A 15,503-nucleotide genomic window follows, 5' to 3' on the forward strand; every position below is an offset into this window, starting at 1 on the left:
TTTCAAAATTTCAAATGGGAATATACCTGTAGGTTGAGTGATACCTTGTTTGATAGATCAAGCGAACTACGCATCAAATAAGAAAAGTGTTAAGAGTCAATGTAAAATACAGAAAGCCTGAAATTTGTGTTAAAGTTCCCTCGCCCCGCTTTTGTATGGAAGGGTGTACATGGAATTTTCAAATCACAACATAGGGCGAGTGATACCTCTTTGATAGAGCGTGAAATACCAAACAGCTTACTACAAAAGTTCTTTTGATTTCAGGCAAGCCTGTTACAACAGCATTACCACAACCTAATATCCTGTAAAGTAGTAGAATAACGTTTAGTAATTCTACGGGTATGTGCGATGTTAAAAATTGTAATTTCAATCACTGTAAAGCAAATAATTTCAACACTTACCATGTTACAAATGATGCTCGATATGTCCTCCATCCTGCTCCACACACCTCCGTAAGCGGCGGCATTGGGATGTTCGTACATCATGTAGCATCTCTGGAGTGATAGATGCACACACACCTTGGATACGCGACTTCATATTATCAGTAGTTGTTGGTACGTTGGACATTACCCAATGCTTAACATAACCCCAGAGGAAAAAATCAAGTGGGGTTAGGTCAGGAGATCGTGGAGGCCAGTGAATAGGACCTCGACGCCCAATCCATTTATTCGCCATACGGTGGTCCAATAAGGCTCTGACCTGGCATGCGTTGTGTGCTGGAGCATCATCATGTTGATACCACATTCTTATACGTTCAGCGAAAGGAATATTCTCTAACAACTCCGGGTATAGTACAACACTGATAAATGCGGCATAGTTATCACCAGTAAGACGTCCATCAAAAAAATCTTGCCCAATGATATGGTTACCAAGGATGCCACACCATACATTAAGAGACCACCGATGCTGATGAGCAACTTGTCTCTGCCATAGTGGATTTTCCCTAGCCCAATAATGCATATTATGTCGGTTTACGTGTCCTGTGTTTGTAATGATGTGTCTTCATCGCTAAACAAGATGGTGAATATGAAGTTGCGCTGTCTGTTTTCCATACCTTCCAACCATAGACAAAATTGCAATCTAGCATGAAAATCATTGCCAGATAGTTCCTGATGTAAGATGATATGATACGGATGAAACATGTACTCGTGCAAAATACGCACTACAGATCTTTGGCTAACTCCACTGGTAGGGATGCGCACGAGACAACATTTGTGGCTGACTCGTCTCGAAAATGTGCTGTAAAACTGATGTCTCGACTCGAAAACTGTATATTGCTCTACTGGAAGAGCCGTGTCTCGACTCGAATTTTGTCAGGAAAATCCTGTCTCGACTCGTCTCGTGCGCATCTCTATCCGCTGGCCTGAGCGAGGTGTCTGGTGGTAAAATGTGGGTCTACATGCACTGCTGCCAATATTCCTGTTGCACGTTCTTCATTGGTTGCAGAGCGGTAACGACCCCTATCTCGTCCCCGGACAAGACTACCATGTTGCCGCAAACGTCTCTCCAATCGCAGAAATGCCATGTGAGATGTTTGTTGGCGTTGGGGATAGCGCATTGCATACATTAGTGCCGCGTTACGATAGTTTCTTCTACATTCGCCCAACACCAGCAGCATATCTACACAATGATCAAACACCGCCATTGCTCTATTCAAACGCTACCCAAACTAATAATATTAATGCGATAGTGTTCGTTTCCTTGTACGGAAAACTTATCACCAAAGTTGATATCCCGTTCTTTCTACGCTTTTGAACCGTTCAACACACAACTACAGCCCCTACCTACAATATCCACACTGCCATTTCCCTTTAAATCACTAACACTATCACTAACAGCTAGGCAATGTAACATCAATGATAATTTTACGCTGAACACTACTACTCAACAAGAAAAAAATAATACCATACAATTCAGACTGCATGAACAAACGACACACAGGTACAGTCAAATGTTCTCAGTAGAACAATGAAAATCACATTCCCCGTCCCCTGTGTGATCGGCTCTATTGACACTTGTGTATACCAGCCATTATTAAGGAGTTCGATTCCCGGAGGGAGCTCATGTGGTTCGGATTCCACGTTAATCAGTAGGTCCACGTCTCATATAGCCTCGCTGCTGGAAGGGACGCTAAACTAAAATCAACTCAACTCAACCATTATTAAGGAGGTAGAGTACTAGCTATTGCTATGTTTCTAATGTCTATTTTCGGGTTTCCGGCACCAAATTATAATACGTTAAAATGTCTATTTTCTGGAATTGAGACACCAATAATTTTACTACATTTATTTCTACGTAGCATCTAGATTGTATCCCGGTTCTTAAACTACGTGACAAACACAATTTACAATTTTCTTAAATTGGTTTTAATACTTAATCTTGAGAAGCGTTTATATTCCACATTGGCATATTTAACAAGATGTCTGCACACTTACATTTATTACGTTTCCATAGCGATTACATTAATAGTTGACGATCAAAAATAATCTAAAGATATTTCTTTGCAACTTTCTTTTCTTTGTATAAAACGGCTCAAATAAATCGCCTTTGATCTTTTTATTTTATTTTATTTTATTTTTATAAGATGGTACAGATTGTTAATGCAATATACAACGTTATCGTTGTACTATGTTACGAAGGCCATCGGTTCCATTCCCCAGGCAATGACGTTGACGGGCTTTTCTTACTCTAACTGGGCACATGTTGAGATGTTGCCTACAAGTAGGGCCTAATAGGTACCTTCCTATCCCTTTCTCATAGGATTGTAGTGATTGAGAAACGACGTCTCTTTGCGCATACGTATTAGTATTATTCATTGTCTTATTATTTTCATTCATATTATTATTATTATTACTAGTTTTATTATTACTTTTCGTAGTAGTATCCTTCTTCTTCTTATTATTATTATTATTATTACGTTAACACTTATAGGTCGATTTTGCCCCCGAACATTTTACTTGTTATTCACTTACAGTATGATGATGGAACCTCGTGTTCGACATATTTTTGGGCCTGTTTGTATTGTACATTGACTCTTAACACTTTTTATTTGATGCAATAATTCGCGGGATATTGGCATGTAACACTCAGTTTGAACACTGCACTTTCTATCTGAATGTGGAACCATTTTGAAACAGGCTTGCCCGAAATCAAAGTATTTTTTTAATAAGCTATTTGGTTTTCCATAATCTATCAAACAAGGTATCACTCGACCTATATTCAGATTTGAAATTTTAAATTTGGTCCCGAGGCCCCATGATCGGGCCCTGGGGCACCACAACACCATCATTCCACGTTGCCTATGACGTTTACCTTTTTCATTTTTTGTTTCATGTTTTTCTACTTAGCCGTTTCTGATTTATAAGTACTGGAAATATTATCGGATACAGGACCAATTTTGGGGTATATCTTGAAAACGGTGCCCCACATCAAAAATTGTTTCCTACAAAAATTGTTCAATTTTTCAATCTCTTTCGAACGAGGTATAACTCGACCTATGTTCCCGTTTGAAAATTTCACGTTCACCCCCTCCCCCCAAAATGGGGGGCGGGGGAAACCTAATGTTTGACTCATTTCTGAGGCCCCTCTGTATTGTACATTGTCTCTTAATATTTTTCTTATATGATGTATAGTTCGCGAGATATTGGCTTGTAACACTTATTTTGAATCACCCTGTATATATATATATATATATATATATATATATATATATATATATATATATATATATATATATATAGGGTGTTTCAAAACAACACCGGCAACGTTTGGGAGGTGATTCCTAACACCAAGATAAGGCAAAAAGTAGACCAACCTGGGTGCACAATAGCTTCCTTTCGGAGTTATAGGCTGCCGAAAACATAAAAAATGAAGCTTAAAGATCCATAGCTCCAATAGTATGGGACATACTGCAGTCGGGTTAAGATTTCACTTAGGAACTAATATATGCGCTATTCAAAAACACATATTTCAGAACCCTAAGGTACTCACGCAGCAATTTTTGTAGACGGAGTTTGGCTACGGGCATATAATTTGAAGTACTCAACAACTACGTCTATAAAAATTGTTGCGAAAGTACCACAGGAATCTGGAACTTGGATATCTGGATAGGGCACATATTAGTTCCAAAAGAAAGTATTGACCCTACTACAGTGGGTCCCATAGTATTGGAGCTATGAACCTTTAATATTATTTTTTTCATGTTTTTGGCAGCCTATAACTCCGAAAGGAAGCATTTGTGCACCCAAGTTGGTCTATACTTTTTGTCTTATTTTGGTGTCAAGAATCACCTCCCAAACGTCGGTATTGTTTTGAAACACCCTGTATACAGGGTATTAATGAACTATACCGACAAACTGTAAGAGGTAATTCTTCACATAAAAATAAAAGTGTCATATGCACCTATGGCTAAATATGCATAGTTTCAGAGCTAGGGCTGTCCAAGATCGCAAAAAAAAAAAAAAAATAAATAAATAAATAAATAAAAAAAATAAAAAAAATAAAAAAAAAATAGTAGGCCCTATTTCTAATTCCAGAAACTGTGAATGGTGGTTCTTATCAGCGTAAAGGAAGCCACGGATACAAATCCAAAACTGCACATTTCGCCAATTTTCAATAGGTTTACATTGTATTTGTTACAGGGTGTAATTCTCAGATATGCTCTCAATTGAATTTTCACATATACTCTGATTTCAAGGAGGGTCCAAAGTAGGCAGAAGAAAAGCCTTCACAAAAATGGACCTCGAATGCTTCAAATGGAAGTCGGAAGTGTTAGGAACCGCCAGCTCCATGTTTTTTGTTTTGTTCGGAATAATGTGTGATGTGATGTATTTCGTCACGGTATTTTGCTGCTGACGATTCTTAACACTTCCGACATCGCGCCAAAGGATTGTGTTCACTGATATCAAGGTTTATCGTTTGCCTACTTTGGATCAACTATAAAGTCAGATCATATCTTAAAACTCGGTTGATGGCATGTCTGGGAATATCACCCTGTATGGAATAGTCTGTACACCCACTGAAAATTAATGAAATATTCATTTTTGAATTGCGCATGCGTGACTTCCTTTACGCTGATAACGACCACCATCCATAGTTTCTGGAATTCGAAATAGGGCGTATTAAATTTTGGGTTTTCGCGATTTTGGACAGTCCTAGCTCTGAAACTACGCCCTTTTCGCCATGGGTCCATATGAACATTTTCTCTTATTACAGTATTACATTTTCTCGTATTATATATGGGTTTTTCATTACCGCTCGACTGTCGCCGTTGTGCAAATATTCAGCATGATATGCCCTAGGAAATGAATTACATTAAGCTAGTAGGATTTAATATCAAAGTTGAAACATCGCAAGTTAAAGAAAAGCATATAGTAACAAATATCATATTTGAATATAATATTGTCTTAAACTAGCTGTGACTACATTTACTTCAAAATTGAGTTTCTCGATTGAACAGTATGAGCGTGGCTAGAAGAAAAGTCTATAAGAATGGTCGGGATTTGAACCTAAGACCATCCAAGTAGGAATCCCTTACATTAAACATTCATGTAACAAACAACGACGCAAAGTATTTGGCACTATTTTATCATATAGTTCTATCAAGTATAACTTAATCAAGACAATAAGAATAAATTTAACTGACTTAAAAAGTAAATGAAATGAAATCTTTGAGTTTTACGTCGCAGGGTATGCCGGTTAAACTAAAGGAGACGGTGATGATGAGTAATGAATGAAATGGTGCAATGAAGAAAGTGGGAGGAAACGGGAGAACCCCGAGAAAACCCACGCACACGGTGTTTGTTGACTTAAAAAAGCGTTCCTGAACAAGAGGAAGTTCATTATACACTCTATAACAGCTAGAAGAGGTCTGCGTTCCATCTGAACGGCGCCGCATCCACTGATTCAACGTTTGGAATATCCCAATCTAGTAGGTAAAGGAAAAGTGTGACAGGCTACGTAGAGTTCTCCGTGGCTGAGTGGATAAAGTCATGGATTGATAAAACTAGATGGTTCGTGGTTCGAAACCCCGCTCGGAAGCTAAAGATTTTTTAAACTCTTAATTCTCCAGATCTTAAGATCTTTGTCTCCTTTCGTAATCATCTGATGTTCTAAAAAGAATTCTCCATCTTAATTCAACTGCCTAATGTGGTCCTCGCAGTTCGGAACCTTTCCTTCTTCTGTTTCACACAGTCACAATTTTCATCATAATACGGATGCTGTCCGATCATTTTTTCTCCAATTCTAAGCGTATATATGTAAATCATTCCTTTCTGTCTCCATATATATCAATGTCGTCCATGAACTCTTATGGCATGGGATCATACCTTCTACTCTTGAAACCAAATTTAAGCGCTCTAGCAATGTGCTATCGTAACTATATAGATTTGTTGTTAAAAGCAGCGTCGTTTTAGATTTTGTCCGGGTCCGGGGGACCGAGGCGAAGATCCTCCGCCGACATAATAGTTTCATTTTTATTAGTAAAAAAAATGAAATCTTTAAATTTTCCGTCCCACGATTATGCGGGGAGGATGAAGACGACGGTGACGATAGGCAATGAAGGAAATGGTGGAATGAAAAGTGGGAGGATAAGCGAGTGTGTAATAAGTGAATTAGATATTTTTTCTACAAAACCAACGGAAACCAGTATAGTAGATAATCATGTTTTTACATATAAAACAATCAGTTCACTAACTGATAATGCACCTATAGAATTTGTCATCCCAGGAACAAGTGATGAATACATAGATCTTCCACATACTCTCCTTTACATTGAAGCTCAAATCGTTAAGCCTGATGGATTAGCATTTGGTGAAAGTTCATTTTAAGAATCCTCTACCAACACCTGTCTCATGCATCACTCAAGGCGAGTTCCAATCTCTCTTAAAAGTGGATCACCAGAGAAACATCATTATGGATTTTTGAAGGTACGTTATTATTACTATTTAAATACCACAACATATATGTACATGTCTGCATTTTTATACATGGTTTCCTCTACATTAGATTTAATCCATGCACTTAAAACAAATTCTTTATTTCAAAATCATTACTTTGGTGTATTTGCAGCGAACGAATTACCAACGCATGTTCCACTACCTGCAGCTATCATCATAAATACCGATCCAGCTATTCTCTGTTTCACCTTATGAAGAATATAAAACGGAAATACATCAGACGCGTCAAACCAGTGTAGCCAGTAGCAAAAAGTGCACTTTTCTGTCAGAAAAGATTAAAAACATGTGCATATAGTCTCGTACAACAAGGTTACGGTTGCCTCTATTCGTGGAACAAGTGGGAAGTGAATGACACAAGTCACTTTATGTAGATATTTATAATAGTATCTTTAATTAAATAACTTAATAGTGTGTGTAATACAATTTTCTGTATGTTCAAACGGCAAAGCAAAATGAAAAGATTTTCGGTTTGTATTAGACCTCAATGCCAATTGAGATTGTTATCATATTACTTTGATTATGACACTATACCAAGAAAAAAAAAGAGTATTTCAGTAGCCACTCAACTTAGAAAGCTGAAATTCGCCTTTTCTTTTCTTTTTTCTTTTAATAAGCAGATAGCCTTGTAATTTTAGTTGTTTATAATTCCCTTCAGATTCTACACCCTTCTAACATTCAATTTTCTTACACATTCCTTGATAGAAAAGGAATGTAATTCAATCTTCAAATCCAATTCTATCAATCAGTATCATACAGCGCCGTAACTTAGACTTTTTTTGTGTGTGTGTGGGGGGGGGGCAATCATTAATACGCGTATTTGGGCCCCCTAGAAAAATTGTTTTTCTAATTCTTGAGCCCCCTCTTTCCATCTTTATCTTACACTTTGTGGCCCCCCCCCGGAGCCTGAGGGTACTCCCGCACCGCAAGGTCTGCTGGGCCGTTAGTACGCCCCTGGCTCCATTCCATACATGACAATTTAATTAAGGGGACAATATTGACAAATCTCAAAGCTATACGAATAAATATTATTTCTAGGACACCCAATAGTAGACCTTTTTTTACTGAAATGAGCCCACGACTTTTTTTATTTATCTTTTGTGTGCTGTTTTGTTTATGTAATGTAGTGAACTTGTTTGATGCTTCATTTACAATTTCATGTTCATATTGTATATCTAGTAAGAAAATTTTGTCTTAAAATGGGCCCCCTTCAAATGGCGGGGAGCTTCCCTGGGAGGGCAGTTGCCCCTCCTGCCCCCCTTCACAAGCTACGGCCCTGGTATCACATGTTTATTAAAAGTGTTAGGTTTGCTGATTTATTAGTAGAAAAACGAGCCGGTTTAAAACCAAAAATGGTTTTGGTGAATTCAGTTAGTGACAGAATTTAAAATGTTTTCGAAGATTGTGGTAAAAACAAATTAAACTGTAGAGTTGACTCGCGTGGCAGTTTATAAATTGTTCGAGTGTCCAGCGTAGCTAGTACGTTCAGCTAGCACAATAATATAAGTACTTGCAACCCTAACTGTAGACGATGACAAAAGAAAAAGCATGACGCAAGTAAGATTGTCAAATTTACTCTCACTTAAATATCAGAATATCGAAAAACTTTTTAAAATGTAGAAACTTTTGCAGCAGATAAACAAAGAAAGTAAGACTGATTGTTAGAATAACAATAGAGGTATGCAAACTCATTCTTTATCAGTTAAACTTCTTACGATAGGGTAAGTTTGGCAACATGAGCTCAGTTGTTGCCACGTCGCTGGTCGTCGGAAGCGCTACGCATGACAGTTTTGATTCATTTTGATCTGTGCTAGTTCAGTGAATTTTTGGTGCGCGTATCTTCTGTTTTGTTTTATTTTGTATATTTTTCCTGTTATAGTTACTTCGTGTGTTATCTATTTTATTATTATTGTTGTTATTAGTTAATTTTGTGTTTAACTGCTAGAGTGCTTTTTTTTTTTTTTTTTTTAATAGAGAGAATGACTGAAAATTTCCCACATTGTTATAAGAAGCAAAGAAAGAAAGGGAAACCTCTTTCTACTGGTGAGAAAACAATGTTATTAAACGTGTATTCATATTTTCGAAACCAGGCAGTGAAGGGGGGTATTGAAACTGTTTCAGAAGCAATGAGGAAGACCTCTGAAGCAACATTAGTGGGAATCACAACTATATCGAAAGTGCGTCAGGAATTCCATCGCACTAAAGGAAAAGTTTCTACTCCACGCAAGAAAAGACCAAGCGACAATAAAAATACAAGGCTGGAGAAATATGACTCTTTTACCCAAGCAGCAATACGCCGCAAAATTCATAAAATGTATAGGGACAATGAGCTTTCTTCTTTGCGGAAAATTCATCGCATTATTGCAGAGGACGACGACCTGCCTACTTTATCATTATCGACGTTGCATCGCCTTCTACTTGACATGGGATTCAGCTTTATGTCTCGTAAGCGCCGATCTCTGTTGATTGAGAGAGAGGACATTATCGCATGGAGGCATCGATATTTGAAGAATATTAAGCAACGGAGGCAAGAAGGTAAGTGCATTGTTTATACTGACGAAACGTGGGTCAAAGCTGGTCACACAAAGTCAAAGGCATGGCATGATACTACTATCAAAACAGCTAACCAAGCTTGGAGAGAAGGTTTGTCCTCAGGCGTCAAGGCACCTTCTGGAAAGGGGGGGAGGGTAATAGTTATTCATGCAATGACTGAGAGTGGGTTAATTCCTGGAGCTGACCTCGTTTTTCGCGGCACAAAAACAGGTGATTATCACGGAGAATTAGATTCAGCAAAATATGAACAATATTTCCAAGAAAAACTCCTTCCGAATGGACCACCAAATTCCGTGATTGTAATTGACAATGCTCCCACACACTCAATAAAGGACGAAAAAATCCCAAAGAAATCATGTAGTAAAAACGAAATTGTGAAGTGGTTAAAAACTAAAGGTGTTGAATGTGATTCAAACTGGAACAAATTTGAAGTAATAGAAATGTTAAATAAGGTTGCTTCTAATATATAAGTCTCCTACAGAATAGACCGTATTGCAAAGGAAGCCGGACATGAAGTACTTCGTCTGCCCCCTTATCATTGTGAACTCTCTCCTATTGAACTTGTGTGGAGTAAAGTGAAGGGCCATGTTGCTTCAGAAAATAAAACATTTAAATTGTCTGACGTTCAGACGTTCAGATTTTGCTCGAGGAAGGGATAAAAAAATTAGTTCAGAAGACTGTAAAAACTATTTTGAACACATTAAAAAAATTGAGAAAGAAATGTGGGATGCAGATGGACTGATCGAAATTGTACATGACAGACTCATTATAGATTTAAATAGTGATTCAAAAAGTGAAAGTGACGAAGAAGCAGCCAACATTTTCAATGAAGATCAGGACATGGACCTGGATGAAGACGATTTGGGTGTTTCTTGCCTCCGAGAGTAAATTACGTATGGTAAGTACTTACACTTCTTCTTCTTCTTTTATTATTATTTTTATTATTATTATTATTATTATTATTATTGAGTCGCTTACCGCTGCGCTGTTTGGTTTGTTTTTTTTCCTCTCTCTCTCTCTCTCAAATCGGCCTCCTCATACTCATTATAAGTGGCAACGTCGCGCTCGTTGAACGTCATTTCCGTTTTATATTCTTCATAAGGTGAAACAGAGATTAGTAAAATCGGTACCAATTGGGTATCCTTATATATTAATACTGATAGACGTGCCCACTGTTTTGATACATTTGGATTTCCTCCATATGTAATGCAACATATTCAGTTTCTGTGTAGAAATTCACTTTCTTATACATTTCATAATAAACAAATTCAAAGTGTGAAATCGTCCCTATGTGGACATTATTCATACCTATTCCTTTGTTTTAAAGCTAAAGGAAAGTCCTTAAACGATTTCTCCAGAGGTGAACGCTCTACAACTGAGCCACCGCGGCCCCTCTCCAAAATCAAGAATTCAACCATGGTCCAATGTTTATAACGGAAGTCGTCCAAGATAACATTTTAACATTGTTGAAGCAGGATTATCTGTTGAATGCCATGGAATTCCAAGCGACTGGATGCATCAAATTTGAACAGTAAAACTTTACTTCATTTTTAATTCTAGAAAAAGTGTATGACATTGCTATGAGAAACTTTCTTTTATACTATTTGATATGAACATATTTTAGATATGCAGAGGGTAAACAGTACCGGTTAGAGAATTCTATACGAAGGTTGTTTCGATTGAAATATGTAAATAAATAATAATAATTAAAAAATGAAGAATTTAACTGAGAAAATGTAGAATTAACATATTATTATTAATTCTTGAAATTTCAACAGGGTTCGATCTGTTAATTTACCAGTGGGGGGGGGGATAGGTGGATCACAATGTGTAGTGCATTTGCATATACATTAGGGGCTTCAAAGTTGTGAGATGGCCAAAAATATTTCTTGGAGCCTCCACTAATCAGAGTAATATTTTATGTTCAAATTCAAAATCTAGCTAAACAAAACATTCAATTATCAAAAGTAACAAAACAATAACAGAAAATGTAGTAAAGATAGAGTAATACAAAAAGTACGTACATACAACTAATTAAAGTTGTCTTTTTTAAAAGAAAAACATTACTTACGTTTTAGTTGAAAAGGCGAGATGCATGTGAACATTCTTCGACATTTCTTGCTTTCCCGGTAGGATTGTCTGTAGCACTGTGACGCTTCAATTTATTCCACATTGTTGCATATTTTTCGGCATTAAAGAAACGCAAAGGTGGACAACTTATAGATACAAAAAGGAGACTGTTAAGTTGTTACAATCTGCATAGGATTCCTCAGATTCTTAAATGTTTGATTCATAGCACTAAACCCACGTTCATATTCTGTCGTTGATATCGGTATTATTTTCACAGCTTTCTTAATGTTCAAATATAATACACACGCATAGGTTTATGATTTCATAAAATAAATAATAATAATAATAAAAAAAAAAAAACTACCAGAATATTGATCGATAGAAGTAAGTATTCGGTCTACACCGGTGTAAAATGCACTCCGCGAAAGAACGAAAGCACAGCTACCATCAACTCAACACGAGAGAACACTAGAGAGCTCATCCACATCTAACTTGCTGGGAACAACTCTAAAGTCCTGGCCCTGCCTATTTCTTTTCTTTTTCTTTAAAGCCAAATGGAACCTATGTAACTCTTCGATTGTTTCAAAATCCAAATTAACCGAAATGGTGTATTGTCAATTTAACGCCAGCCCCTATGTGGCTACGATCGATAGAGGAAAGCATCTATGTTTTCCTACGCCCAACGAGCAATAAAACTTGATGTCCCAAAGGATCTGTCACAGCCACAGACAAAAAACAAATATGGCATTGACCCCGCAAGCGCGAATGTATAGTAACTTGAATTTTCTCTATACTTGTAATTTTCCCCATCGCCTTTATTCCTTCTCAACAACCATTCTATTCTAGTGATAGTGTAGGTTTCCAGTGTTCTCCTGAGATCAAATTTTCCAGTTCTATTCTTTTATTAGCTATTAAAGAAAAGACTACTGTAGATGACAACACAGACTTGTATTCATTCTCATCTTTGGTTGGGGAGACTGTAGGATCCAAAATTTCAAACATATGTTGACTCCTTCTATAATGCAATAAACTTTTCCTCCTCCTATAATGTGATGCACGGGGAAAAAGGGAAAACCCTGGTCCACTTGTGCTTTTGCTAGTACCTCAATTGTTTCTTTTGTTGTCGACGGAAGAAGAAACGCATTATTGGTATATTGATGTCGGGTGCTTCGAGTTCAATGCTAAGCTTAAATATCAAATCTTCCTCTTCATCTTTGCTGACAAAGAGAAAGGGTACCTTGCAAATATACTACAGACCTTGAAACAACATGTATCTTTGGTTTTGTTTTCTTGGAGATTCGTTTAAAACTACCCAAAACGGTATTTTTATGCGAGTAGCTAGCACAAAAAAATACAGTCTCATGTACGGGAAAGAAGAAAAGAGAAGTGAGACAGACGCGCCATCCAAACTAAGAAAACAGAATACTCGAAGAGTGTGATTTTAAATATTTTCCATGATAAAGGAACTATGTACAGGGAGGGGAAAACCACTATCCCTGGTTTGGACGACATTAGCTAAACCAGAAGCCGGGATGATTTTTCCCGAGGGGGGAAATTTTACGCATCCCCCCTACAAATCGAATACTGAATTTCAACATTTAAGCACAGCGTCCCGATTTAAGAAGTTAACAATATTTTAGGAATGTACATTATAGGCTATGAAGAGAGAATATTACCAAACTTCGGGTGGTGATCTTTTGCATTTCAAATATGTTCTGATAAACGTGGATCGACAAGCGTCTCATTTAAGTTATGAGCTACCGTAAGTGGACTTAGCAAAGGTGCTACCAGGCGATATGCAGGAACTAGTCAAATTCTATTTAAATCTCCATTTTTATTAATCCTACCATACTCACATAACTGATATCACATGATGGGTAACTGCTAGAAATCTCCCTCTTACTTGTTCTTATCTATAAAACGTCTAGATATGATATGATTCGCAAACATGGAATATTTAGATAGGATTTCTATGGCGCGTAACTAATTTTTCGTATCTCTGCAACTTCCATTTTTGAAATGAGAAATTTCTCAATGCATCTTTATTAATTTTTTTCTCCCTTCTCCTCTTTGTTATCCTGACCTCAAAGTTTGGCGGAGTCGTTTCTTCACAGGCAGTGTTATCAAACTCTTGAGCAAAGATTTTGAACTTTGAGAGCAAAAGCATTTACTATAATACGTCACTTTCTAGTATTTTACAATGAATTTACGTCCTAAGCAATATTCCTACAAAGGCTATAGTTATAGCTGCAGCTGACTAGCATACATTTACTACAACAGAGTAATAACTAGTCCTCCAAAACAAAACAAAACAAAACAAAACAAAAAAAAGTCCTGCTATACTTACAAAAATATTTTAATGAATAAAGCAATTACAACCGTTGAAAATTCACATTAAAATTTCTTAATTTCTCAACCGTTTTTGGTTTCTTTGTATTTTTCAAACACAAATATTTAAAAAAAAAAAAAAAAAAAAATCTTTCAATATGTTAACACAGGAACAAAACTAAGGTACTTCACTTCCATTTATATCAAAAAAAATTTATATACCACTTCACTTTTAAGTCAGTGAATTGAATTCAATAGTAAACATCTTTAACATTACAATAATTTCAACAAATTAGTAATAAACACTGTTCTTTACATGAAATCACAAACACCAATTATCACAGATCCAACTTATCACAGTTATTCATCTTCGTTATTTTCATCCCTTGGGTTTTTCAACCTGGAAAACAGATTATTTATCAACATATTAATACTTAACATTATACGGTAACTACATATGAAATAAGTATGTTACACGCTATGCCTTCAAAGAGTATTACCGTATATTTCCAAATCCAAGGCGAGCATTTTAATCGTCATTTCAAGCCTAAAAATACGGGATCGTCTTACTTTCGCGACATTATGATGTTGGACTGAGGCGACCTTTTGTGGGAAGAAATCCAAAGTCACAAAGACACTGAAGTTTCAGTGGATCCTTCCAGTGAAGAGCGGTAAGGTAAGTCTATATCTGATTTGGTTCTACCTAGGTATTATAAGTTCTGAAAACAAACTCAACATGTGCTGAAGATTAAAAAAAAAAAAGTTCAAATAAATCAATCAATCACCTTGGATTCAGAAATATACGATACTTATTTGTAACTTATTACGTTCAACAATTCAAAAAGTTCTTGGATATCCAAATAAGTTTTTGCCGTTTGTGATAGTCTTGTTGTTCGAGGGTCACAGACATGCTATGACGTTAGTCACGTGCGCGCAACGCGATAAGGAGGTAGGCAGAGCACTGCCCGACATCAGTAGACGCTCGTTGGGCACACTACAGAGACCTAACTCGTCAAGTGACACAGTGAAATGGAGGTGTCCAAGCAACTCATTAGGGGGTGTTTGCTGTATGACTTCAAGGTAGGCCTATCAGCGGTCGCATCACGTCGCCGCATATGCCAGGCGTTTGGGAAGAATGCCGTGGATGAACGCACCGCCCGACAGTGGTTTCAAAAATTCCGGACCGGCGATTTGGGCTTGGGTGATGAGCCCCGCAGTGGACGACCACATGTGTTGGATGAGGACGCCCTGAAGACAGCTATCGAGGAGGACAGTAGTCTTACATGTCAGGACGTTGCCGAAAGGTTTAACGTATTGATGGAAACAGTCAGACTGCACCTGCATCGCATAGGGAAGTCATACAAGTTGAGTAAGTGGGTACTCCACACATTGTCAGCGACCAACAAACGACAGCGAGTTGAAGCCAGTTTATCCTTGCTCTCCAAGCACCAGAACACACCGATATTTGGTCGATTGATCACTAGTGACGAAAAGTGGGTCCTTTACAACACACCTAAGCGTACTCGACATTGGTTGTCGCCGCGTGACGCAGTTCCACACACCTCAAGACCACCTCTGCATCCCAAGAAGGTTATGCTG

General features: G+C 37.3%; 2 protein-coding genes across 8 annotated transcripts in view; one reads left to right on the forward strand and one right to left on the reverse strand.

Annotated features, from left to right (window-relative positions):
- Window positions 1–9,079: 9,079 nt before the first annotated feature.
- LOC145672603 (uncharacterized) lies at window positions 9,080–9,976 on the forward strand. Its single transcript, XM_081741764.1, has one exon. The coding sequence runs from the start codon at window positions 9,080–9,082 to the stop codon at window positions 9,974–9,976; it is 897 nt and encodes a 298-aa protein (XP_081597890.1).
- A 3,938-nt stretch (window positions 9,977–13,914) lies between these two features.
- Window positions 13,915–15,503, reverse strand: part of LOC145673386 (structural maintenance of chromosomes protein 6-like) — a 172,166-nt gene continuing 170,577 nt past the window's right edge. For all 7 annotated transcript variants that reach the window (XM_081743042.1, XM_081743037.1, XM_081743041.1 and 4 more), the window contains one exon: window positions 13,915–14,304. In XM_081743042.1, the coding sequence (XP_081599168.1) occupies window positions 14,265–14,304 (40 nt within the window). In that variant the 3' untranslated portion in view covers window positions 13,915–14,264. The remainder of the gene's footprint in view (window positions 14,305–15,503) is intronic.

Source organism: Thermobia domestica, chromosome 16 (genome assembly GCF_964235325.1).
Source record: "Thermobia domestica chromosome 16, izTheDome1.hap1.1, whole genome shotgun sequence".
Taxonomy (NCBI): Eukaryota; Metazoa; Arthropoda; class Insecta; order Zygentoma; family Lepismatidae; genus Thermobia; species Thermobia domestica.